The sequence below is a fragment of the Amblyomma mixtum genome, chromosome 3 (assembly GCF_055824585.1).
Source record: "Amblyomma mixtum isolate Tamu chromosome 3, ASM5582458v1, whole genome shotgun sequence".
Classification (NCBI taxonomy): Eukaryota; Metazoa; Arthropoda; class Arachnida; order Ixodida; family Ixodidae; genus Amblyomma; species Amblyomma mixtum.
This window is the reverse complement of record NC_143014.1, coordinates 31,933,562-31,960,715: the sequence shown is the minus strand read 5'-3', so window position 1 is coordinate 31,960,715 and position 27,154 is coordinate 31,933,562. Positions and strand designations below refer to the sequence as shown.

The following is a 27,154-nucleotide window of genomic DNA, read 5'->3' as shown; positions in this document are numbered from 1 at the left end:
ATACTGAGGCTCTATTACCGTAGTTACTCGCATAGTGAACCAACCTCTCCACTTTTGTCGTCGTGATTTTACTGATTTATTGCGTAAGCAATATTACGACAGGTTTCAGCCCTTCGCATCGGGGCGGCTGCGAGGCACGTTTGACCTTGAAGGGAGGCGCGAGGCACGGCACCGCTGCCGAGTGGAGGCGCTGCCGTCGCCGCGCTCTCGCCAGATGAGGAGCGTGGAGAGGAGGCTGGAGAACGGGGGGGGGGGGGGGGGTATAAAATGCGTTCCCTCGCTTCCAGACTATGTCGTTACGCCGCCTGATAAATAAAAAGAGCGGCTACGTCGGCTTGACGAATCCAGGAAATGACAACGGGTTCGGAAGCAGATGAAGAACGCGAACAGCGCCTTGCTAAGCGGCGCGCTCAAGACGCTGCTAGACGGGCGCACCACGCCTCTATCGAAACCGAATCGTCTACAACCGGTGATGATCCCGAATGAAACGCTTTGGATGCTTACGCAACCTACCAGGTTCCAAAGCTAAACCCCAGAGAATTTTTTTTTAATGATTAGCTTTCTTAGCATGCTTCCTAGCAGGCGGGCGGTCGTATAATACAAAGATTCGACTCTTAAAAGAAAAACTTTTTTATTACCCGCGTAGTGAACCTTCCCCCCCCCCAAATTGATGTCAACTTTTCTTGAAAACAAAAAAATTAGAGAAAACGATGTGCAGTGCACAGCGCGAGAGTGTTGCAGTTTTTAATTTGTATGCACGAGGCGTGCTCGCCTGTGCCAGTAGCCTAGTGCTTTCGAGCACTGGCCAAGGAAGCTGATCTGTTCGCGCCGCCATGGGTTCGAATCCCATTCATGGCAGTATTTGTTTGATTTATTTGTTTGTTTTTTTTTTTTCACTTGGCACAAACCCACAAACATCGCAAGCTATGTGCCACAAACTGACAAACATCGCAAGATCTTGCTGAGGGTTTACCCATTGGAAAAGTGGGTTCATTGCACCAGTAAATATGGTATTCACTTTTAGGTGGCTTTAAGCCACATTTCTTAATTAAGGATTGCTGTTTGCTTCTGACATTGCTGTCATGACAAAGTTAGAGGCAGGCTTAGTTCAGCAGAGACATGCTTCAGTGCATAGACAGCCATGTGTCACTGTGCCGAGTATTTTTGTTTTGATTTTTTCAGCTATCTGCTCGTGAAGTTGTTTTGCCCTCTCGCCATAGACCATCATTGGCCAATTTCTTAAAAGGAAGCTGGCCCATGGTGGCACTTTATTTTTAGTGATGCTGAAAATGGACAGGACCCTTGAAGAGTAGGGGAATTTAAATGAACACAGGAAAGGACTAATATTGCCAAAACATGCTGTAATACTGTAGCTTGCAGTTGTTGAGACAGATTATTGCTGTGCTTCATTACAAAGACCATTTTCGTAAGCAAGTGCTTGTAGCCATTTTAATTTCACAAACTTGTTTACAAGAGTTGTGATTCACCTAGCTCAGCTGGTTGTGTCACATCTTTACAATTGAAGCTTTTTATTTCTTCTTTCAGGGTAACACTGCGTCCAGTTTGACCTGCTCTCAGCTGCACAAGCGCGCAGAAAGGGTAGGGTGCCTGCTGCTTGAAAAGGGAAAGCTGAACACAGGAGACCACGTGGCACTTATCTACCCGCCTGGCATTGACCTCATCTGTGCATTCTATGGCTGCCTCTATGTTGGTAAGCCTGTCTCTAAGCTGAATTTATAATACAGTTGTTTGCCATCTCAAGGAGCAAACTTGAAGACTCGTGTGTGTTGTGTCTGCAGGTGTGGTTCCAGTGACCATCCGGCCACCACACCCGCAGAACCTGCAGACTACCCTGCCAACTGTTCGAATGATTGTTGATGTCAGCAAATCTGTGATTGTTCTCTCGACAGCGCCTGTCACCAAGCTTCTGCGATCAAAGGTAGTGAACTTTGCATTTACACTGTTCGAGTACATCATCTGTACGCTTGGTTATTATGCTGAATGTTTGCTTATTACGTGCTGCAAAAGTAAGCCAGGCATTATGATTTGCTCTCTGCAAGTTAACAAACTGTTGATGAGCGTGGCAGTGAAATGCATTATCAACATTTCAGTGCAAGACGTTTTCAAAACTTATTTGCTTGTTTCGGATTGAGTATTACGCCCTAAGGTTGCGTATCTTGTTTTTTATGCCATGTTAAAAATGAGACATCTGATTATTTTACTTCCATTCTTGTAGTTTTAAGAGGTCTGGATTGCTTCTCACTAGGCACGTGCAAAATCAGGGGAAGGGTGATGGAATCCTTATTTTTAGCTATCTTGTTTCTTAGGAGTTGACTTGCACAGCTTGCTGACATCATAGTTTGGTTGGTTGGTTTATGGGGTTTAACGTCCCAAAGCGACAAAGGCAAGTGTCTGAATTGTCCTGGCTACATCATTCATTTCTTGTTTATACCTACATCATCGTGGGGACAACAAAATTTTTTGCTTTCCCAGCCCTAATTCGAGATTAAAGCCTAGGTGTTCAGCTGTGATTTGCAAACATATTTGGTTCGTGGGTATTGCAAAATATGATGCAAACTGTATCATCGGTGACCATTGCAGTTTTGGTTGACGGATGTTCAAAATGAACGTATAGTTTATTCTCAGTTACAAAGAGAAAATATCAGGCATCAAAAGTGAAGACCAGCCTTGTCATCTTTTAGCCGTTAACCCAAATCACCATCATTCATTTTCGTTCTGTTGTTTGTGTGTTTGTCCACAATAGTGTGTACACTGAAATTTGGCCTGCCTACTTCAAATTAAACTTCACTGAGCTAGAAGAAATCAGCATGGGTGCAGTATGTAAAGTGAAGGAAAGATAACTGATGGTTTTATAGGGTAACAGAGTGGGTTCCAGGAGAAAGCAAATAATGCAGGAGAATAAGGTGGTCACAGCTGCCTAGAACACCGTTAATTGGAGGTCAGTAGGAGAGGCATTTGCAGTGTATTGGATGTAGCTACAGGCTGCTGATGATGATCCTTTGCTTACCAGGAAGCCAGCAATGTGGTGGACGTCAAGTCTTGGCGCATGATTCTAGAGACTGATGACTTGCCTAAAAAGAAGCTGAGCAGCATTTACCGTGCCCCAACACCAGAGATGATTGCCTACCTGGATTTTAGCGTCAGCACTACTGGCATGCTTGCTGGAATCAAGGCAAGTGGCTGTGCAAAACTGGTCAGGTTTGAGCTAGTTCGCACGTGCATGTTGGTACGAGACATTAGTGCAACATAGCGCACAAAGTCAGCAGCACTGGTTGCCATCTTCATGGTAATGGCACGCTTCACATATGCCTTCATACGTGTGTCTGCATGGAATAACTTGAGCAGACTAAACTAGAATATTTACTTTATATTGCTGCTGTGTAGCAATGTTGCAGGCATATTAATTTCTGTTGTTGTTGTTGTTATGGGTGAGGAGTGCACAGACAATGCAGTAAAACCTTCATAATTCGAACTCGGATAATTCAAAGAATTTCTGCAGTCCCGTAATTTGTAATGTAAATTTGATTGGATAATTCAAAGTGGTGGCATGCATGAGCCCGGCTAATTTGAAGATCTGAGGTGCTATGCGAGGATTTCCAATCCCGATTTCGCCTAAAGACCGATGAAGCGGCGGCCCCTCAGAGCCACGCAGTGGCACTACAGAGCGATACCGATTAATAAGGCGGATGCTCAATATGCAAAGCGCCCCAGCCCCGTACAGTCAGCATAAAAACCAATCTGGTACGGCTTGCGGACAGCCGAAGCATGCGCCTGCAGTGGAGAAGACATGCTTCACTGCAACGCAGGCGTGGATACCAGTTTCAAAGTTTCAAGCACTGTGTCATTGAAGCACCTCCCACCCCTAACAGCGTCAGAGCGTGTCCCGCGATGGGACCATTCTTGCTACCTGCCCGCAACAAGTTGACTGTGTGAAGTGAGGGCCTGCGTCACTTCTTTGAACAGTGCGCCGTGGTTAGAGGGTTAGGTCAACCTTTCTTCAAAAAAACGACAATCCTAAAGTTCGGGGTCGACCTATACGCAGAGCAGACCTATTTGCAAGGTCTGGGTAGTTTTGTACGCGCACCGGGTAGCACATGCCCTGAGCCAGTGCCCATTCACGGTAGGATGCGTGGGGCTCCTGGCGTCAGAAAAAGTCGTTAATTTGTATGCAAATCAGTTTGGCTAAAGAAAATGCAAATTGCGCACCTTTTACTTGGCTCGTTTGCGCTTGCGGTTGCTTCCTCAGATGAGTGGTAGGTTGCGCGAGGGCGAACTTCCGATTCCAATAATCTCCAGGGCGTGCATCGCGCTGGAATTCGAAGCTACAGGACCGTTTGCAGTTTAGTATCCTGCTTGTCAATCAGGCCGCACATGAGTGTAGAGGCAGGGTGGAACGCCGCTTTTTCACTTTTGATCTACACTGGCTTCGAACTGCTGTCCTTGTGATTGTATCATTACATGTTACATACGGCCTGTAGTTTGAAGGTGCATCTTTGTGGTTGCAGACACAAAGGAAGTCTGTGCCTTGTAATGTCAAACTGTGTCCCTGTGCGTGTTGCGGTGCTCCGAATGGAGATGCGTTGTCAGCATAAGCCAGCATGAGGAGATGCGAGCATGCTTTCACCCGCGCTCATGCGCCGCTATGCAACGGCGCAGAATGCACCTATCCTTGAAAAAGGAAAGTTTAAGGTATTCTGAGACAAGCACTTTCATCTAAACACTGGAGCGGTAGCAAAGACTTGCGGGCGAGGCGTACCCCTGCATCAAGATCATGAGCGCAAGAAAATGGCAGTGCTTTTCAAAGCAGAAACTGTGCACTTGCATCAGAATGCTTTGCGGTGCTGGTTATCTCAGCGCGGTACCTAAAATAACTGGCATTTAACTTTTGATCTAATTTCAGCCATCGAAGGTTGTCATCCATAAGGTATCGCTGGCTTCAAAGTTTATTTCCGGCGACATCGCAACTGCGAAAGCAGACGCCAACGGATTGCTCGCCTCGGTTTAGTTGGCAGTCCTGCATTCTTATCTTTTTCCTCATCTTCGTCTTTCACAACCTCCGTGTGGTGGGCAGAGCACAATTTCCTTCACGGTGTGTTCGCTTTTGCATCTGGGCTTTGTCCCATCATGTGCGCTCCTCGGCGGCATGCGGAACCATATCACTGTCGAAGACAGAGTTTGTGGATGCAGCCACTGCGCCATATGCACGGCGTGTGCCGACATCCATGGTGGCAATTGAGCGGAAATGTAGAGTGTGTATAAAATCATCGCCTGCTACTTAGAGCAGCTCATGTTCCTGAATTCTCGAGCTTCGAATACTTTGAAAATATCCGAGTTTTTGAAATATTGCTATTCAATTCGAAGCCCGAATCAAATATACCGCATTATTCGCTTCGATATTCGAAACGTTTGAATATTCATGCAACCCTAACAGACATACATAACTAGTAGCACTCAGTCATCACTTTTTCTAGTTACCACAAGATTAAACTACCAGTATAGTACTTTTTATCTTGCATAGGAGTGATCTTTGTGAGCATATAAAGGCAGAACTGTTGGGGCTCTGCTCGAGCAGTTTATTACTAGTGGTACTAATTTATAAGGGTATTGGTTTTGTAACTTGAAAAAGTAGAAAAGATCTTGAAATCAGTTTTATCAGCCCAGCTGATTACAAATCTTCACCAGCTAGCCTTAAAATAAATAGTTAAAGTAGTTCAAATTTCTGTGAACCCCTTTCAGAATGATTAGATGTGGTCTGTTATTTTTTGATACTTTGTGTTTTTTTGCAAGTGTATAGTTACAGCTATCCCAGGACTCCAGTCGGTGTGCTGGTTTGTAATGTATGCTGCCTTTGTAGTTACTGTCAGTATTTTAGGAAAGAAATGAAGCTACAGCTCCTGCCACTAGCACAGGAGCAGAGTCCACTGACCAAAGCCTTCTTTTTTTCTCTCTCTCTCTCTTTGTCAGATGTCACATGCAGCTGCAACTTCCCTGTGCCGCAGCATGAAGCTTGCCTGTGAATTGTACCCTTCACGGCACATTGCCCTCTGCCTAGACCCTTACTGTGGCCTTGGCTTCGTCCTGTGGTGCCTGAACAGGTAAACATTCTGCCTGGGACCCGCTTCTAGGCGGCATCCCATGTTACATAGGGCTAGCACAAATGATCACCCTGGGGCCATATTTTCTAATGATCCATTTCATTCATCTCAAGACAGCTTTGTTGAGCTTACCTAAGAAAAAATTTGTTCTGGTCTTCTCCAGGAAAGTAGAGACCATACTGTCGGAAGTAGTTCTGTATAGTTTCGTTCTTGACATCTTTCCACGACCCACTCTGCATATACGGGGCACCTAAGAGGTCAGTTTTTAGGTCTCTTCCAGTCCTCAGGTTTTGCAGGAGCCATTCAGTCAGACGTTTCCTACAGCCAACCTTCACTGCACGGATTATCCCCTGGTCCAGTGTTGAAACACCAACGTAGCGTTTCGTGGCAGGAAGCGAAGTGTAATGTTGCTGAAACTAGCACTGCAGCAGTGGGCGTAGTCGTTGTCTGTGAAGAGGCAGAGATTGTGATATTTGCCTACCAGGTCGTCATTCCAAGACTTCAGCCACTTCGCAGAAAGTTTGCAAGTCATCCGTGCTCTTCGATTGCACCTGTAGGTCACTTGAACTGAAGCCGTGTTCTGCAAGCATCTCAGGGACTTGCATTTTTGCCGAGTCCCTTCTCTGCTTTAGCTTGAACGTCAGTTTTTGCTTCAAAATGGTGCTAACGTGCTTCTCGGAATCTTATATGCTGCGGCGACTTTGGATTTCTTCTTATCTTAGCTCTACGTAACTTAACTATCCTTAACTTAACTAAATGTAGCTTAACTATCCTTTTCACTGTGGGTTTTATTTTAAAGGGACACTGATGACAAATAGAAGTAAGTTGGCCTGAATCTATCGGTTCCTGCCTTGCAAAACAGCGCTTTACTGAAAACAGAGCTTTTATAAGCTGGACAAGACCAAAAAATGAAATGCTAGTGTGGTCGTCGCTGGCTTATTTCATAAGTAAAATGTATGTATCGACACCGATTTTTGGGCGTAGATCCCAGAAGCTACGCTACACCACCAGTCACTTCAAAATCGTGTTCAATCCATCCGTTTTCGTAAAGAGATAGAGAGAAACAACTTTATCACGACTCAACATTAAATGTCGAGTTTGGTAAGGATGTCAGTAGTTCGAATCAACTGGCTGAAAGATATTTAAATTCAATTTTCTCTCCAATAAGTGCATCTTTTGCTGCTGGACGAACATCAACATGTCCAGAAAGATGCGGAGACTCAATTGTAACTGTGAACAATGATTGCATTATGTTGTCCTCACTGTCCCTTTAATACAACTTACTTTTACTGGCCTGAAGGTTTCAAGTCTTTATTTTGTGCCCATTAACAAGCAACTTGAATTGTTTCTCACCATGGCTCACATACTCCAAAAACATTTTAGTGTTTTCCTCTATGTATGCCCTTGTCATGTTACCCTGATGCTTTTTATGTTAAATGCTACAGAGTCTCTCTTCTACTACTGGTATAGTATGTTATAGAGTAGAAAATGACAGCTTGCATTAAATTTACTCATTTCCATATTGCTGTTCTGTTTATGACTAGCATTTTGAGCATACTAATGAAAACCCTTGAAATCTCAGTGGTTGCATTTTTTTTTTACTTACTAGTAATTGAATTGTTGGCTTGTGCACTAAGCATTAAGTAAGGAATATAGCAGTGAATTGCTATTTTAAAAATTATTGGTGTTGATTGGCTCAAGAAAAATGAGGTGGCGTATGGTTAGTGTGTGTAAACTAAGTGTTTACTGTACATTTTGGAAGGTAATGAAATGCTGTGTACAGTCTAAGGTGCTTCCTGCTACAAAGCCTCTTATTTCCTTCTAGTGTTTACTCAGGCCATCATTCTATTCTGATCCCACCTTCTGAGGTAGAAGTGAACCCTGCAATTTGGCTGACAACGGTGAGCCAGTACAAAGGTAAGCCTTATCAATATGTGCATATGCTGCCTTGTTCAGTATACTAGTCAGGCTTGTGCAAATGTTTTATCTGTAATATTTTATGGAATGGTGAAATTTGATATTTGATTCAGTCCAAATGTTTCATGCTATTAAAAATGCCTGAAGTATTGACCATGAGCAAATAAAATGTTTTGGAACACTTGGTTTTAGCGGTTTCCATTTTAAAGTATGTTTGACAGTCTGTTCTATTCCTGTATTTTTCTGTTTAACTGTTAGGTTTTATTTATTTGTTGCTATTTGCATTGCCAAATGGATAAACGTTGTTCTTGAAACTTTGAAGTTATGTTTTAAAACACCACTGAAATTCCGTCTTCAATGGCCGGTTAATGCAGGCATCGAGCGGCTGCAGCACGCTTATCAGGCCACCAGGAATTACGGCGAACTCCTTTCGGCAGTCTGCCATTTAAGTCTTCACTCGGTCTGTTGGGTGCCCTCTAAAGCTGTCGAGCACAAGAAGGGCTGCTTTGGGGTGTTGTAGGCCTCCTGGTCGGTTCTGCCACATTGTTTTCAGCCAGTTTAGACCAATTCGTCGGATATCCAATCCTTTCTTTTTGCACCCAGACTATGATACCCTGGGGGAATGTCTCTCTTGGCAGAGTCTATCTCTTAAAGACAACGTAGAGTGGAAGCTTCCTTCCATCAGCGGTGATGCAAAGCATCACTGTGCACCTTTGCCGTTCAGTGCCAGTAGTGGGGACACTTACTTTTTGCCCGTTCGGCTTCCACCGTACAATTTTCAGGGACATAGAACCAGACAGGGGTTTGATCAGCATTGCCCATCTGTGAGAGGTTGTACTCATGCTCCCTCCGAAGTGCATTAACAGAGTAATGAAACTTCATTATTTGGCCCTCGCATTCAGCTGGCAGCTTCTTTTCCACAGGTCGAATGTTCATGTGCTGAGCGATAGCAATTGCTTTCATGCGGATGATTTCCGTAGGCACCGGGAAGCCGTTGCTCCTAGTAGTGCGAACGTACTCGACGAGGTCCTCTTCAAATTTTGGGAACTTGCACTGTTTCACATGGAAAGCCTTCCGGGTTGTGGTAGTTTTGGCGAAGTCTTGCATTTGCATACACTAGCAGCGAACACACTTTTCTTCGACGTCAAACTTGCGCCCGACCTCTCGTTTACCATTTTCCTTAACGTATTTTGCCACTTGAAGTTTGAAGCCTGCAGTGTAGGACTGTCTGCACTTGCCCATTGCTTTTTGTTCGTTTTAAAAAGCATGCAGCCTGCCACACGACGGTGCACGCAACACAGTAGATTCTGCAAGCAGTCCACACACTTCTGAACGAAGCACAGGATAACAATGATAACAATGACCGAATGGCGCTGGGCAAAGTACCATGAAAACTGGAAACAGAAAGCCGCCAAAACATCGTGTTGTGCAACGATGGTGATAATGGATGCAGTGTGAGAAAAACTAACTCGCACCATCTTGTAGCACTTTTTGGGACTTAGCACGTTTTAGTTTTTTTTTTTTTTAAATTTTTGCAGCTGAAAGTGGAAGGGTTCGAGCTATACACAAGGGCGGATTATACACGAGTATATATGGCAATAATACTTGTAAGGCGCACCTAACTGCGTGCTGAAGGCCTCGCTTCCTAATTAATGAGGTTTGCAAGGCATGGTCTCGCCTGACGAGTAACACACTATGAGCCTGAGTTCCACGCCAACAGAAAACGTTAAAAGCTATGGCACAACCGATGTAGAGCAAAAACTGAGGGCACAGTACTGCACTTCCACTAGCATGATGCTATGCTAACAGCATAGCTCCTTTTACACTCCTCAGTCCTACAGCGCAAGGAACATAGTGATGAGATGTGATTCCCATCATGGGCGAATGTGTAGTACAAGCACGGTTGCTTCTTTTTCAGTTCGAGACACCTTTTGTTCTTATGGAGTGATGGAGCTCTGTACCAAGGGTCTGGGATCATCAATTGCCCAGCTGAAGGTAGGTCATTAAGTAAAGCTTCATTCTTCTTGCCTGGCATTGTAACTTGCTGCGAGCAGACCACTGGCTCAAAAACATGCCAGGTGGAGAAGAATAGAGATTTTGCTTCAGTGCCACTTGGAAACAACATCTACTTCAGTGAGCAGATTACTCATTAAAAAAATTGTTTGTTTGTTTTTTGTGTCTTTCTCCCTCTCTGAATATCTTGTTGGTTCTGAAGTGAGCATCAGTGGTGGTGCTAAAATGAGTAAATAAATAAAGGGGCTTAAGCAGCCCCTTAATCATTATGCTCAGGTCACAAGGACAAATACCTAGTGTGTTGGGAAGGATGAAATAGTGGCGGAAATTAACTCTGCATGTGGTGAAACTTACATGTATCAAAAGAAAGCACTGACTTTAAAGTAAACTCCTGCTTTGCCTGTTACATTAATTTCATTATGCTGCTCACAACATAAGTGAAAACCACAACAGTTTCTTTGCCAGTTACAGTAAAACCTCGTTAATATTAATATGTACCTGCTTACCAAGTAGTTGCAGCTAAAACGAAGTTGTGAGGATTCCCTCGCTTAGCCACCATTGAAACCCATGTATTGGCTGACCGCTTAAGGCGAAGTGGGTCATGAAATGCCTACCGCTTAATGCACACTTGCCGTCGCAGTTTGACGGGCGCCATGCTGTGATGCGAAATGTTCTCCACCTTTCCAAAAAGTATTATCAACGTGCGGACCGCCGGCACTCTACCGCCGGCGATTCAATGCCATTTCGGCCATGTTCCGCGAGTGCGGCGATGTCCTTGTCAATAAGGAGCCCACAAAACGTTGGCCGCTTCTGTGTTCTTGCACGCGAACTCATCACTGAGTAATATCGTCGCCAGCCCTATCACAGTAACCATCACCGTCCACCCTGCCTATGTGACCTCGCCAGCGAGCAGTTGCATGGTTGTATTGTGGATGTGTTACGAATTGTCAACGCGCGTTTTGTGGTGGCGTCCTTTGTTCCGAGGTGGTGCTGTGCGAATCGTAAAGTACTTGACCCCCTTACGGTACAGAAATGCTTTGCGTGGGTGAAATTCATGGCATGCAAGCGATCCCACCGATTACTGTGATGCTGTACTAGCAGAGGTCGTGGGAGTAACAGGGTGGTGCAGACGCTATCTCCTTCAAAATGTTCTGCGAGGTCGACAGCAGGCTTGTTGCCGCTGTTGCGTCAGCCCAAGGCGATGGGGGCATTGAGAATGTGGACAGCAGCAACGACTTGGCAACATTAGATTTCAGTGCTACTGTGGCGGATTGGTGGTTATGAGGGCATTCACAGAGATGGGCCTCATGGAAACGCTTGCCCCCCAGTCTCACCGATTTTGAGACTGCTGTTGTCGCCACACGGCTGCCACAGCGGCAACTGAAAATGACGACTTCTGGTCGGCAGCAAACAAATAAAGTGCACATATGTACGTGTATTCATGGAAAATTTACTGTGCCTGAATTTTTCTTCTTTCGGATCGTGAATAATGGCAAATTTGTACCAGTCGGTTAAGCTGTACTACCGGATTGTGCGTACTTTTCCCGCGTCCCCGCCAACTACATATTAACGGGGTTTCACTGTACTATATTTTGAGTTTGTTTAGCACAGTTGATGTTATGGTATGATACAGCTGGAAAAGTCTGACACACAAAATTTCACAGCTTATAGTTTCATCTTGCGGTTAGCTTCTTATTTAGATAAAAAGAAAAGCATTAACAGCGGACAACTTTTTGTCGTGGAGGAATTCTGTGTGGTGGTCCTAAATGTGGGCAGAGCTTCAATGGAGACTGAAGTTGTTTTTGACCATAGCTCTAAGAGGGGCTCTAAGGCTTTCTGCAAAAAGGAGGCTTGGCCACCATGTTGAAAGATTGAAAATGTCAACAAGACCAACCTGGAAATGAATTTGGCATTGGACACGCCTTGCCAGTTGGTTTGGATAGCATCAGAGCTTTGCTGTGTTTATGTATTACGCTTCTTTAACCTTGTGTTTGGTGCATGATAACCATAGCTGCTTTGGCACCATAAAACCGAACACAACAACAAGCATTATGCTTCATTAACAACCTGTGTAGCTTTCCTTTGATGAGCAGAGCAAATTAAACGTTTGCATAAATGTGCAGTGTGAACAATTATTTCTAGATTTTTTTTTTCTTTTCTAGCCCAAAAGATTTTTCAATAGTTTTTGCATTTTGATAACGGGAATAAATAGTGTTTAGGTGCTGACTTTATTCTATACTTCTGGTATAGTTAGGAAAACTTCTGGTGTAGCCCAATAATTTCCCGCTCTACTACAGTCACTGAGTTGATTTTTGGACATTGAACTTGTGGGCATACTTGTTTTTTTTTTTTTACATTTTTGCAGCACAGTTGCACATTCAACTGAGGCAATGTGTAACAACTGAAAATTCGGACTTGTAGCAGCTAATTCCCCGATTTTTCAAACCTCATCCGCACTCGTTGTAGTACTACAGCAAATTCACTACAAGATCGACCAAGCGAGTAGCGCTTTCTTCCCAACATTAGCTATCCATGTTGGAGGAGCACTGTTTCAGGGGCCCTTTGCAGCTGCATTTGAAATATTTTTAACAACTTCAAAAATGCTGCTACCAAAATACAGGGTGTAGCAGCAGCTAGCTATAGCCTCTTGTTAGAATGTTTGCACCACTGTACATTAGCAACCACATGGATTTGCTAATGTTTTGAGAAAAAAGGGAATGTAAGATTAAGGAGCACTTATATATGATACAACTCGTTGTGTTAAAGATGAATAGTTCAGAGTTTTCTGTTTACCTTTGGTGAAGCTATAACTTGTGGGCCGTGTTTCTTACAGCAGCGTAACGTGAACCTGAGCTGTGTTCGAACCTGTGTGGTTGTTGCGGAAGAGCGCCCAAGGATAGCTCTCACCACCTCGTTCTCAAAGTTGTTCTCTGGACTTGGACTGTCTCCTCGAGCTGTGAGCACCAGCTTCGGTTGCCGGGTTAATGTCGCCATCTGTCTTCAGGTAAGACTTACCAGACCTTCCTGACATCTTGCCTTTCTGGTTGTTTCTTGCACTTTTTTTGTGTGTATTAGTGCTTTTGTTTAATATTATATGTGGTTGTACTTCACATTTCACCTACCTTTTTTGTTAAAGCAAGGGCATGGCGTAGATCCAAAAGCCTTCATATCAAAGCATTTGGTGTCAACAGGGTTGAATTTAAAAGTTTCTTCCTACTACTGCCAAGGCCATTTTTCTTGGAACACTTCGTTCCTACCACACAGTTCGCCACTAAAAGCTGCATGTATACAATGGCGGGGTGCAGTGCTCTGCCAAGTGACACGCCGTATGTTTTCTTTTTCCTTCTCATGCAGCGAAATCAGTAAATGCTGGATTAGGGCTGTGATGTGCTGCATTTGCTTGCTGTGGCAGCCATCCGTGACGTGTGTTCGGCTGAAATGAGGCTCAGTGTGCCACAAAGACTGATGGGGGAGGAAGGGATCATACAGGCACAGGAAACAGCATGCATTCTTCAGAGCCCGAGATCTGATGGCCTGAGAACTTCTTATAAGAGTGACACATGTGCCAATTGTTGTGTTCAATCTGTCCGTTCTCAGACATTGCATTGCCCCTGCTCAACATATTCCTGCCCTTCAAGCTATCGTCAGAACAGGATAGCTAAGCGGGCGAGTTGGTGATACATTATGCAAAAAACAGCGAGAACAAACGGGGATGAAAGGAAGAATACACAGGAACAAGTGCTGACTCTCAACTAAAGTTTAATCACAGAAAACTTGCTTAAAAAAGGAAACGGAAAACAAAAAACACCAAAACCAGAACGCATGTGCTACCAAGTGATATCCAGATATGCAACCTCACAGTCACGCAGGAGCAGGGATGGTTTGCTGACACACAGTCTTGCTTTCTTTGCCATATTATACGCCTTGATGATTTCCCTGGTCAACTGGTCGGGGTGTTTGTACAAAATGTCAGTACAATGCAAGGATGGAAAACAGGATTGACACTCTCGGCAGTGATCAACTAGATTAGTGGAGTGATTAGATTCTAATGAATTAAGATGTTCTCCAAGTCGTGTGTTAATACAACGTCCCGTTTGCCCAATGTATATCTGACCACAGGAAAGGGGGATTTTATAAACTACTCCTTTGGAGCACGGCACAAATCTTTTATCGTGCTTAACACCACAAGATGCTACAGATTTCTTGGGATTGCGGGACTTATTTTCTGCCGCTGAACAAATTTTATTGAGCTTATTAGGGGCCGAAAAAACCACATCAACTCCATACCTATGGGCCACATTTTTAAGACCATGAGAAAGGCGATGTACATAGGGAAGGACTACTAACTTTTTTCGTTTCTGTTCTTTCTGTGAAGATGGAAGCAATGCCGGCGATTTAAGCTTTTTAATTATTTTATTGCAACCCAAAGTGATAAGCTCAGCTGGTCCCCGTTTGTTCGCGCTGTTTTTTGCATAGTCAGAACAGGTTCTGACAAAAACTCTGCTGCATATTATTTTAGAGTGCTAGCTCTAAGGGCGCAGGTTCCTGGGCAAGACGCAATAGTGTTTGTAGACAGGAAGTGTCCAAGGTCAGCACAAAAAACTGTTGTCGCACGCTTTCTCTGCTGCCGCACCTGAGTTGTAAAGAAAACAAAATGGTGTGCAAATGCCACAGCTAGACTTCAGAAGGAAAGGAATAATGCAGGAAATGGCGAAAAAGTGGTAACCAAAGCCATAAAACGCCCTTGGGAAAGGGACGTCGATGAAAGCATGACTTCTTAATGACAACCAACTTGGTAAAGAGCCACAGGGGCTGACAGCGAGCGTCCTGCTTTCAAAGCGGCTGCCAGCGTACAGCTGCACGTGGGAGACATGCTGACCATGTTGTGCCATCCACGAAAGGAAAGTGTAACAGTACATGCAGCCAGACCTCCATATGGGGGCTCCAGGGTAGGGGAGTGTGGAAAGAAGACATTCACAACCTCTCCAGAACATAAAAGCTCGTAGCTGTTGCCCTGCTATCTTCAGGTTTCGCACATTGACGAAGCAGCTGCGCAAGGCCTTCATTGCTGGCGCTCCATCAAAGGTTGAGGCTTCTCATGTACCTCAAGTTCTTCAGCTTTGCTAGTGTTAAGTAGCGGCATTAAAAGAAACAACACGAGTAGTGCACGCCTATTGCCGCCACGTGGTTGCTCGCTGGATTTCGGGGCTGGTAACTCTCGCGTAGGGAGAAGGGACGGCGGAGAGTGCTGGCGAGGCAAATCGAAGAGTCCGTTTCATGGGGCAACACAGGCAGGTAGCATGTGTTTAGTATGTGTAGGTAGCATGTGTAGCAGTTTTTTAGGCCGCTTTCAGAAATTCTTAGCATATTGCGCACCCCTTTTTTGAAGTCTCAATTTAAAGAAAAAAAATGTGCAAATTACGCGAGGAAATATTGTATTCATTATAGCGAAACTTTATATTTTTAAAACGAAAATAGTGGGTGTGTTCATTATGTGCAAGCATTCATTATGCAAGTAGCTATGGCAACTGCACTTGATTCAAGCCACAATGACAAAACTGGTGCTGAGCTGCTGGTTTTTGTGCATGCAGGGGGCATCAAGTCCAGACCCAAGCCAAGTGTATGTGGACATGCGAGCCCTGCGCAATGACCGAGTGACATTGGTGGAACGTGGTGCCCCACATTCGCTGTGTCTGCTTGAGTCAGGCAAACTGCTACCAGGCCTCAAACTGGTTATTGCCAATCCAGACACCAGGGGACAGTGTGGCGACTCTCATCTTGGAGAGGTGTGTTCTTTTCAACCTTTGCTGTTCATATTGATGCATGCATTAGTAGAGGCAGAAGTTGGTTGTCTCCCGCTCGTGCGCTCAAACAGCTTTAGGCCAACGCAGCACCGCCACCAGACTGCAGTTGTACAGGAAAAAGCAGGAGCCGCCGAAACCAAGAAAGCTACAGTGGGCCGCAAGTGGTCTACTTCAACCTCGACTAATGCATGCATCATTTCTACTAATCAGTTCTAATATAACTGAAAGGTAGGAAAACTGCATTATCTGTAAAGTCAACTGAATGCGCTCATGATGTACCAGAGGTCTCTCACTGGTACCACTTCAGCATTGGGAAATATTCATATTAGGGGATGAAGTCAGCCTGGGGCCAAGAGAAAAAATGTCACTGGCATGCATATTCTAAACCCAAAGTGAAATTTTGGTTTTTGGACACTATCAAAGGAGTGTGATCTCCAGATGTTCTTGGTTAGCATATTTGGCTACGTGTGCAGCATGGTGTTGCATAGCGAGGCCCTGTCAAGTGTAGGCATGATAGAAGCATGTAAGCATTGATCATAGATTCGTCATGAGTTGGCAGGTTCACAACTGGCTGAAGTGTCTGCAAACTGATTAGAGGCAAAATGTGAAAACTTCTTTGTACTTAGGATTGTCATTGGGATCTAAGGATTGCTTTCTTGTTATTGAACCTACTGCACCTGCAGTGACTTTCGCCAATGTTATTCTTTGTATGCTGTTACAGATCTGGGTGCAGTCACCACATAATGCCAGTGGATATTTCACAGTGTATGGTGATGAATCCCAGCACAATGATCACTTCAATGCCAAGCTTATCACTGGAGACACAGGGAGTGTGTATGCTCGCACTGGCTATTTGGGCTTCCTTAGACGCACGGAAGCAGTCTCAAGTGACAGTGAGTTCCACTTTCTTTGTTCCCCATATAAGCTCTCGTGACCTGTCCTATGTAAGCATTTTATGGGCCAATTGTGCATACCACACTTTAATTCACATGATATATTGGGTGTGCTGTAGAAAAATCATTTATCAAGAAAAGTACAGCAGGATGTTCTACAAGCCATCATTTTTTGTCAAGGTGTGCAGCACTTGTTTTTCAGCTGTCATGAGTAGTAATTGTTACTAGTAACTACCAGAATCAACCACAAGTTGTCAGTTCATTGGACTTGGTTTGCACTCTGTGGTGGTGTTGACTGCTTACTTGCTGTGTACAGGTGCGGCCAAAATACAGTAAAAGCTTGTTAATTAAAACTTCAAGGGGTCGGAAAAAACGTTTAAATTATCGATGACAGTGAAAAAAAAAACTGCGAAGAACTGCTTGTATCACTGTAAATACTATATTCAGTGAAAGACCGGGCAATGGCTGCCTGCTTTTGAGATGAGAACAGCGCAGCATTGAATATTTTTTGCTTTCTCATCAATGCTTTATTGTATGCATACTGTAGGAAGCACCGAAGCAAAACTATTCCAAAATCATAACAGCCTCCTTCATGGTGTGACACGGTGGAGCTCCACCACTACCACGTCCCAACTCTCACAATCGGCGCTGTCACATGCGAGGAGGCTTATGGGGCTTAAAATTGGGGGAGATAAACACGTTCTCCCCGCTTAAGCGCGGCTGAGCCAGTTCAAAGCCGCGCGGACCCCACCCCGTGGTCGCGAACGCTACCGAGCACACGGCGACCACATCGGGCCTTGCTCTGCGGGAACAAAGGAACGACACACTGGCTGACACAAACAAGGCATTTATTGCTGCAACAACAATAACGCCAGCTAGCAACAAAATACACTGAGGAATCGAGGATGTCCGACTCACCAGCACGGTTACGAGCGAACGTTCGCCCACAGTAGGGCAAGGGGAAAAACTCCGAGGCCAGACGGGACGAGCTGAGGGGAACAGGTTTCCACACAAGGCGCCCGCGGCAAAGAGCGGAGCGGTACGCGAAACGTCCGCAAGCTATCCCGGTGCCGAGCAGAAGAGAGCCAGCTTTCCCTCGCGCGCTCGCAGCAAAACGCCATCCGTGGCGCTGGTGTCGCTGCGACACGAGCGCCCTCCCCTGTTAGTTAAAAGTAACCAAACCGAGAGGAGTGCTTTTCGGGGGGAGCTAACAACAGTGGGGTGTGCAATGCGGGAAAGCGAACGCAGGGGATGAAGGCGTCCCCACAGGCTTCACCGCACAAATGGCGAATGGCACATGACAAGCATAAGCATGCAGTTTCAGCACACTGGAAGAACAGAACCACGCGGGCGGAAGCAAAGAAAATTGTTCAGCGGGGCTGAAGCTGCGAGAAAGAAAAAAAAAGTCGGCAGACGCTTCAGGGGAGGCCCCTTAATAAAGTCACAATTATGCAATCTTGTGGGAACATACAATTTTGTGTGCTGATTCTAAATATGTTATCTAATTTCATGTAAAACAAGTCCTTGTGCACTTATACAAAATGTTGTACGAGTCTTTTGCAGATAATATTTAAAAAATTCTGCTGCAGGAAGCTTGCTGAAATGCATGCCATTGGCTTCTATTGACATCAACGAATGCAATAAGGGTAAAATTATCGTCCTGCATTTCATAGAAGTTAAGTTATGGGGTTTTGAAGTCGCCATTTCAGAAATGGGAAGGAAAGTTTGCATCCATGTTTCTGGAGTGGCAACTTAAACACCCTATAACTGAAGTTTTTGATAGGCAGGACGGTAATGATAATTTTACCCTTACTGCGTTCCCTAATGTCGTGAAAAAGTAACGCCATGCATTTAAGCCAGTTCCCTGCAGCAGAATTTCTTGAAAGCTCTCTCCAAAAAATTACATAACTTATTGCATAAGTGCACAAGCACTTGTTTTACAGGAAGTGAAATGACATATCTGGAGTGACATATTTAAAAACACATGCTCCCTAAAGATTTCGTAAGTGTGACTCCATTAATAAATTTTTTTTGCAAAGACCAGGGTCCCCTCTTAAGACTGCCTATGTGTGGGAATGCGAAAACATGAGGCAGGGCGCTCCACTGTCTGCCGTTCCCGGTGGCGTGATGTATGACAGCACCCACACACACACATGCACGTATGACACCACCCGGAATGCTGTACGAAAAACTGTTGCATCACATTTTCGAGACGAAAGTCTGAGAAGGCATGCAGTTGAGAGTGCATATGTCGTCTGCTCGAATCCCAGTCGCAAGCTAGCCTCCAACTTGACTAGCACATATAAGCTATATGCAAACAAAAATCGTATGACACCACCCAGAACGCTGTAAGACGAACGATTTCACCACAGTTTTGATACGAAAGTCTTGGAAGGCATACATTTGAAGGTGCATATGTCGTCGGTTCGAATCCCTGTCACAAGTTAGCCTTCAACTTGACCAGCACATGTAAGCTATATTTGTAGAGTAGTGTGGGCAACTAAAAAAAAGTAAAAATAATATTTGCCCAACCCGCACCACCGTCTAAGGCACAACGGGCTAAAAGCTATGTGCAGAGAGAAATTGTATGACACTACCTGTAACGCTGTTTGACACATGGTTGCATAACAATTTCGGTATGGATTTCGGGAAAACTGGTGCCACATGGGGGTCAGCCAGTGGCCGGTATGTATAGATGAACAACATGTATAGGATTGTCTGGAGTGGCAGTGCTTGCCTTGCTGTGTGCGTCATACAGTCGCCTGATGATGTCACCCTGTTTTTCTTGCCATCACTGGAGTTTTCTGTACCATCTGTGAGTACACTCACACATGCCGCCAGATGTTTTCTTAATGGATCTAAGTAGTGTTTTCGCATTAAAAAGGAAAACGAGTGGTGTGCCAACCAGCGTCAGTAACGTTGCTCATCTGGGTTGTTTGGTTGGCTGGCTGATGCTGGCTGGTCTAGCCGCTGTCGCTGCCGGCTGGCGCGAATCCCAGAAAAGTGAAACCAAAACTAAGTGGTCGGACTGTTCTCGAAGATGGGGCTGTGTGTTCCTCGTCACGCCTGCTGCCACACGCATTTCAGAGGTGCACGAGTGACTCTGCAGCATGGAATTCAGATTTTGAGTGCAGCTATTTTGACATTCATTTGCCGCGGCAGTCGTACCTGGACGTGGCCCCCCTGTGAGAGCCCATTTGAATTAACCAGTGTGGGAACCGTAGCGGCCGAATTAGCGTCAGACACCATAGACTTACATGGGTGTTGGCCGGGACCGAGCCGCTGTTCAAAATTATCCGGATTTCTGAATTAACGGGGGTCAAATTAACGAGCTTTTACTGTAATACAGAGCACGCTTCGGCAAGCTCCAAATTGTGGATGTTTCTTGGGCTTATGCATGAACACAGTAAGGGCATTATTTTATATATGTATAAAGCACATCCTAATTTTTGCTGATCAAGATTTGAGAGGAGTTTGGTCGCTGAAGCATGTTTCATGTTGTTATGGCCCTGGCTGTACTTTGTGTGGCGCAGTGTTGAGAGATCAGCAAGTGCAAGAACAATAATCTTGGCAGAACACAGGTTTAGCGTTAAATTTTCTGATGACTGTTTTCATGAAATGCTTAATGATAGCAAAGGAGTTACCTTTGTTGTTTTGTGCTGTTTGCAGATGAGACGGACTCTGAGGCTGCATCAAATGGAGATGGCCCTGAGCTTCATGATGCAGTGTTTGTTGTTGGTGCTCTGGATGAAACTATGATGCTGCGGGGAATGCGGTACCACCCAATCGATGTGGAGAACAGCGTGTTGCGCTGCCACAAGAAGATCTCCGAGTGGTGAGTGGCTTCACTGTTTGTCTCAGTAGCGTTGTGCCCCTTGGTTTCAACTCTACTCTTTAGAATTTAAGTAGCAGTGAGCTACGGTTGTGTAGCACTGTTCCTGGTGCATTTAAAGAGTGAATTAGTCATCACATAAAACTCTGTGAGTGTGTGTTGATGATTTTTAGTCAGCATAGTACTTCATTTGTAGGGATTATCATACGCACAGAATGGGAGAAAATTTTGGCTCTCACAATGTGGCAAAATCGCTCCACCTGTTATTTTGTTACTCAAATGTAGTGCTGATGTCTGGCGATCAAAATCTTGTCCTGTGTTATTCAACTGTAATACTTACCTTTCCATGGGATGCAAACAGGCGAGTGAATGAAAATAACCCGAGGTAATTTAATGCAAGTCTACTGGACTGTTCCTTTCAAAATGCATGTCTTAGTCTCCATTCAGTGTAAAGGGCAAATCAGCAAAATGCAAAGAGCTAATGTGGAATGCCAGATGATGATCCGTTTCAGGCAGAAGTGTGGTGCAGGGCTTCCTGTCACTGTGCGGTGCAAACTCTTTCAGCCTATACAGTCGATCCCGGATATATCGAACGGGATTGCAGTGTAGTTCAATACATCAGTAATTCACTATATAGGGCATGGAGATAGGTAAGCTTACCTGTAAACTAGAAGCATGAACACAGCACACTTGCGCAAGTGGCACACCAGCGACGCCTAGCTTGCTTTGAATCAAATTTGCAATTGCTGGTTCCTGCCAATTGTAAAATCCTATTATCAATATATGATTTTAAAAAAAAATAGTACATAATCTTGCATAAAAATTAAGGGGCAGGCACTTCATTTGCCCAACGGCTTCAGCAGCTTAGAGAGCGAAGCACAGCATGCAAGAGCCATCACAATTCTTTGGTCAGCTAGGTTGGCTTCACCGCATGACAACTGGTGCACCAAACACCAGCTTCCCACGTGACAGCGGTGTTGTGTTGAAAATAACTATGCCACACCAAATGCTGTCCTCAACCACACCCCATCTTCCCTCCATCACGCGGTTTTGCAGTGTGCTCAAGTGGCTAGTGTTGCTCCAAGACTGCGCTGCTGACCTCGGTTAGTGTACAAAAAGTGATCATGGGAGCACTGTTTGGAGAAGCTGTTCGATATATTGAGTGTTCTGCTGAACAGGAGTTCGTTAAGCGCTAACAGAGTAGTGCTACACTTTTGCATGAGATTTTCAGGGGGATGTTCGGTATAAGCAATGATTCAGTATATCTCTGTTTGATGTATCTGGGATTGGCTGCATACATGGCTTGCACCGACATCACATCCGGTGGCCGTCGGCTGCTAGTAGGCCATGCTGCCGAACCACCGCCAGACCGCCTCTAGCTTACCGCTGCCTATGTTAGCTCGCATCGTGTTGGTTCTCGTGCATCCGTAGATTCAGTATGATTTTGTGTGCCACCCTTGGCTGCTCCAACCGTAGCGACAGGTCCAGGTGAAACAAGAAGCCGATTAACACGAACTTCATCTGCATTCGTCAGATAATCGCAAGCATGCAAGTGCGAGCGCTCCATGACTCAGTACGAATCTGCGCGAGCTGTGGCTGGCTCGGATTAAGCGCGACAATTTGGACCCCGATAGCTCAAATTTACTTGTGTGCGGAGCGCACTTTGTAACAGGTAAGAGGCTTGTGTCGTCAACTAAATGTGTGCGAAAACGTGGGAAGCAATGGTTACACCCTGAAGTGAATGTTGCTGTTTTGATTGACCCCATCCGATTTGCCTGACAACAAAAACCCAGACTGGGTCCCGCGTCGCTGCATTCTAGCTACAGCACTAGGCAAGCCAGTTCGGATTGCCACGACCGCAGCAAGCAATGACGGCAGAGAAAGCGGCGTGCCGAGGCCAAGCTTTTCGTCTCGTAGGCACATCGCAGACAGGCTTCTCACCTATCTACTGTAGAAATCGTTGTGTGCCTCCATTGATTAGAAGGCTTTCATTTCTTCCAATTTCACAAAGCTGGAAAGAGTACATGATATCCCCCTGGATCACTTCAGGGAACACATCAACGCCAATCGCCGCATCGACTCCCGGTCGCAGCGTGTACGGACCTATATCGTCGCAAATTTTCACTTTGTGTGCGTAGCGTACGCGCACCGATTGAATGAGTTCAGAGCACTAGCCTGCACTGAATGCTTCATTCGTCTGTGGAGTAGGCATCGTGCCCGAAAGATCAGAAAATAATCCAAAGCGTCCGAGGAGTGGTCAGGCGTCGCAGGGCGGACGGGCGGAGACGGCCGAATGGTTCGGCAGCATGGCCGCAAGCGCTTGATGGAGGTGGAAGTGACGTCACGTGCAAGCTATGTATATACTACCTTATGACGCAGCAACAGTTTGGGAAAGAGGACAGGCAAGAAGCTGTCATGTCCGAGTGCCACATGATCGTAGACATCCATGCAATTTTATCTTGAAGGGGTCAAACCCAAAGGATGAAATTGGTGGAAGGGATTGAGGAAGGATAAAACTTCTGAGATGAGTGCACAGCTGGCTTTCTTAGCTTGCCCCTGCCATGCTGATGCACATCTTGCTCACCCAGCTTATCTGCGAGGGTATGATGAAGCAATAATGGGAGGAGGAGAGTGGCAGCAGACACTGCCTTATGAGGTGGACAAGGATGCTGGAAGAGGCACTTCTGATGCTCGATGAAAATCTCAGGTGCTATTAACGCCTTTGTGCCTGAATAAATTTGGCGGTACATTGCCAGTAGTGACCATCGATCTGCTTCATTGTCAGCTTAAGGTGCTTGTGCTTTGTTGAAATGTCGCTTCTAACAAGCTTAGTGAATTCTAGTGAATTCATTTTAACAGGGGTCTACTGCATTTGCAATGAAACGATGGGGTCACATAGCCCTTCCAGAAGGACTTCATGCATTCATACAAAGTGCCCTGTTTGTGTAATACTGAGCGCGGGCATCCGACACTGGTGCAGTGCGGTGTTCACGTGGACCAACCTGCTGGTGGTGGTCGTGGAGCTGGATGGAAATGAGAGTGAGGCACTGGACCTTGTGCCATTGGTGACATCGGTAGTGCTGGAGGAGCACCAGCTCGTCGTTGGCGTGGTGGTGGTTGTAGACCCTGGTGTGGTGCCGATCAACTCCCGTGGTGAAAAGCAGCGCATGCACCTGCGCGACGGCTTCCTGGCCGACCAGCTGGACCCTATCTACGTGGCCTACAATATGTGAGCCCTCCAGTGGGTCCCGCCAGTCGTCCAGAACATGCCTCCTCCTCCTCCTGCGCCACCGTCTTTGATGCCCAGTTTGCTGAATGACTGTCCTCTTCTTTGTATCACCCTTTGTCATCGTTTCTAGGAGTGCTCTCAGCATGGACACAGAAATGAAGTAATGAGAACAGCCATTCCCATCTAAAGTGCTCAGTCAAAGGTGGATATACTCTCACCTGTGGGTCATGTTACAGTGTTTGCTAATGGGAAGATGCCTGTTTCTCACTCTTTTTGTAATCTTCATGAAATAGCCTGCCATTTCTGCATTGTTACTGGTACTGTTCTGTACATTGTTGCTGGGTCCTCTCATTTTGTGTCTACGCTGACAGTGTCCTTGAAGCAGTGCTCAGTATCCAAGTCATTCAACATAATTTTGCTTAAACTTCCACATTTTTACTGTCATATTTCTCTGCCAAGTTGTGCAGTCAGAAACCAGCTGAGCAGTGCACAGCACAGACAGGTTTATGGAAGGAGAGGCAGATCACCGCCACTAGGTGCAGAAGGGCTCACTGGCAGAGGGCCAATGAAGGTGTTGTAACGTGTGGCAGAGGATGAGCTGTGGTCTGGGTTTGGGGCCATTGCATTGAACCTTTGTAAAATGCTGCTCTTCCCCTTCATTGTGGTCCTTGTCCACTACTTCCTCACAACTGCCGAGATAGTTATTGTTGCAAGAACATGATAAGTAGCTGTTACCAATCAATGCTGTGTTCAGTTTGAGGGCAAGCGCTTCGTCCCCAAATGCTCTTTTTATGCGCAAGAGGCTGGCAGCTGCTGCACACAGTCTCGGATGCTTGCACATGTCAGCATCGTCGCATGCCACTTAGTCACCGTTTGCGATGAAATCTGTAGTGAGAATGGCAAGAAACTTTTTGTCACAATGTTTGGAAGCTGAGAGAGATATATATCCATATATATTATACATACATATATATATAAATATATATATATATATATAAAAAGACATTAAGTCATAACGAAGTGCTCATGTGTGTAAAAATGGTTTCCAAAAAACATAGTAGAGAGAGACTGCCAACTCGGGCCTGTTGTAGCAGTGGGAAAAGAGGGCGCCTGACATTTGCCTGCTGCAACCCATAATTTCTTGGCTTGCTTTTGTCCGAGCTTGTGTGGTTTGGCATTAGTATTGAGTTTTTTGTAGGCCTTCAACGGGGAGCTCAGGGCTGGACAGTCAGTCCATTGTGGGTGTGTTGTCCTGCACGTGCAGTTCTTGCCAGGCTCTTCTCTGCCACTCGGGCATTTCAGCCAGCAAACCAATGTCTGCAGAGCAGCCACGGGAGAACATGTGCCAGGCCAAGCACACACCTGTGGCAGCCCATTGAGGCTCCCTCTCCTGCATTCCGTGAAAAGTTTTGAGCCTCGTGGCAAGCTGGCAACTGCTTGCATGGTGCATTGTGATGATGGCCAAGCATTTTTGTCGTGTTTACAGACTGTTCTCTCTTTGTTTTGTGTTTTTAACTGAATGTACAGAGTTATTGTGTAGATGTTTTAGGTAACTTTGAAGTACCATGGCTGTGCACGACTACAGAGAGGATGTACTGCATTGCTGCCATTGTTTTTAAATCTCTCTGTGTATTTATTGACTCTTTTAGAGCCAGGGATGACCAAATGAGCTGTGTGTATTGTGAATGATAGCATTGATTTCTCATTTTACTTTGAACAAATTAGCGCATGTGAGTCATGTTACTTGTTTTAGCTGTGGCTATACCAAACAGGATGAACAAACAGTTTTTGACTGTAGCAGCTAAGTAGCTAGCTGCCTTGTCTTTAATGGTATTTTACTGGCCCAAGGATGAGTTCATGACAAGAGGAAAGAGTGTGCCCAGCAAAGGCCTCTGCTTCTTTGACTGCGTGAGCTGACTTGTTAGATTGCAATAAATTCTGCATACTTCCAAATCCACTGCAACTTTGTTCTTCACTACCAAAAATTAAGTGATCAGTATTAGGTCATAGTTTTTCAATGTCATATCAGCTTGTACATAGTAAAAGTGGCCAATGCTGCTTAAGTGGTCTTGAGACCAGTACCAATGCTATCTAGTTTAAGAGCCCTGAGTGTTTGTTACTTTAAGCCTTGCTGCTAAACGATGTTTCAGGACAGATTGATAATAAAATGCTTCTGTTCTGCATCATAGCACTTCAGCATCATTTATACAATTACGGTCATTGCATTATGTGCATTGAAGTTTGTATTTTTTGTTTGCATACTGCCAAGGGCTTATCTAAAATGCAATTTGTAACTTGCATTTGTTTTGGTGCAGCATGCATATAAATACATATACATACACACATTCTTTTTTGATTGTATGAAAGACAGTGAAAGGTTGTTTGTACATACATTTATGGCTGGGTGCAAGTTGCATGGAATAAATTGTAGCTCTTTGTTCCCATACTCCTAGGTTCTTGTACTCCTCTGTGATCTGCATACTGTTGTCATTTTGTGAACAACATATGTTTACATTTTCTCTGCTGTGCATACATTTATTTCAGTTCCAGCTTTAATGGTAGCTTTAAAAGTGTGACATACATTTCACATACTTCTTATGTTGTGTTTTTAATAAGGATAACTCTTTCCACAATAATATTTATGCAGTGTGTGAACCTGCTTTTCTAGAAAAGCGCCAAGAAGGCCCTTTTTATTTGTTGTTCCTGTTGTAAAGCCAGATTTCAAACTGTAGTCCTAGTGTACATCACTCCAAACACATGGAGCACACTTTTTTGAGCCACTCTTTTTTTTTCTGCGAACAGGATGACTGTATTACTTGTAGCATATGAGCGAGAGCTGTTTATTTTATGGGCCGCTTCTGTACAGTGATACCTGTGCAAAAGAGGAAGTGTGAATGTATGCTATCATTCCAGGTAGGCTGTGGAGTGCTACAAGTGAGGAGAAGGGACTAAGGAGAAAACCGTTGTTGCATGTTGTTCTCAGTCTGCTGTTACGCTGTGAAATATAAAGAAACACAAAGCATAAGCTCATTGTTTCATGTCCCTTGCATTTTTTTTTTTTGGCCTTCATAACATATCGAAAATAAAATGTGTGAAAGCCACATGACTGTTTATTCAAAACCCAATTTGGGCAATTTCACATGGTGCCAAGGTTGCAGAGTTGTAGTTTTGAAGGGTAAAATCCTTTTTTTTTTTTTTTTCGTAACCATGGTGGGGTGACAAGTAGCATCATTTCAAAAAATCAGCTTCAGGCATGGTACCCTTTTTAATCTGTATTCATCCTCTGTGATGAATCCTCTGTGAGCCAGCGTAGACCAGTTGTGCAGCAAACTGACCAAGTGCAGCCAATG

The 27,154-nt window shown here is 44.9% G+C and overlaps 1 protein-coding gene across 7 annotated transcripts in view; it reads left to right on the top strand.

Annotated features, from left to right (window-relative positions):
- The window catches only part of DIP2 (disco-interacting protein 2), a 191,275-nt gene extending 164,372 nt beyond the window's left edge, over positions 1-26,903 (top strand). For all 7 annotated transcript variants that reach the window (XM_089578587.1, XM_089578589.1, XM_089578592.1 and 4 more), the window contains 11 exons: positions 1,546-1,711; positions 1,800-1,939; positions 3,032-3,193; positions 5,986-6,116; positions 7,942-8,033; positions 9,952-10,028; positions 12,880-13,050; positions 15,638-15,832; positions 16,572-16,743; positions 20,413-20,578; positions 23,556-26,903. In XM_089578587.1, coding sequence (XP_089434713.1) covers positions 1,546-1,711; positions 1,800-1,939; positions 3,032-3,193; positions 5,986-6,116; positions 7,942-8,033; positions 9,952-10,028; positions 12,880-13,050; positions 15,638-15,832; positions 16,572-16,743; positions 20,413-20,578; positions 23,556-23,808 — 1,725 coding nt within the window. In that variant the 3' untranslated portion in view covers positions 23,809-26,903. The remainder of the gene's footprint in view (positions 1-1,545; positions 1,712-1,799; positions 1,940-3,031; positions 3,194-5,985; positions 6,117-7,941; positions 8,034-9,951; positions 10,029-12,879; positions 13,051-15,637; positions 15,833-16,571; positions 16,744-20,412; positions 20,579-23,555) is intronic.
- Positions 26,904-27,154: the final 251 nt, after the last annotated feature.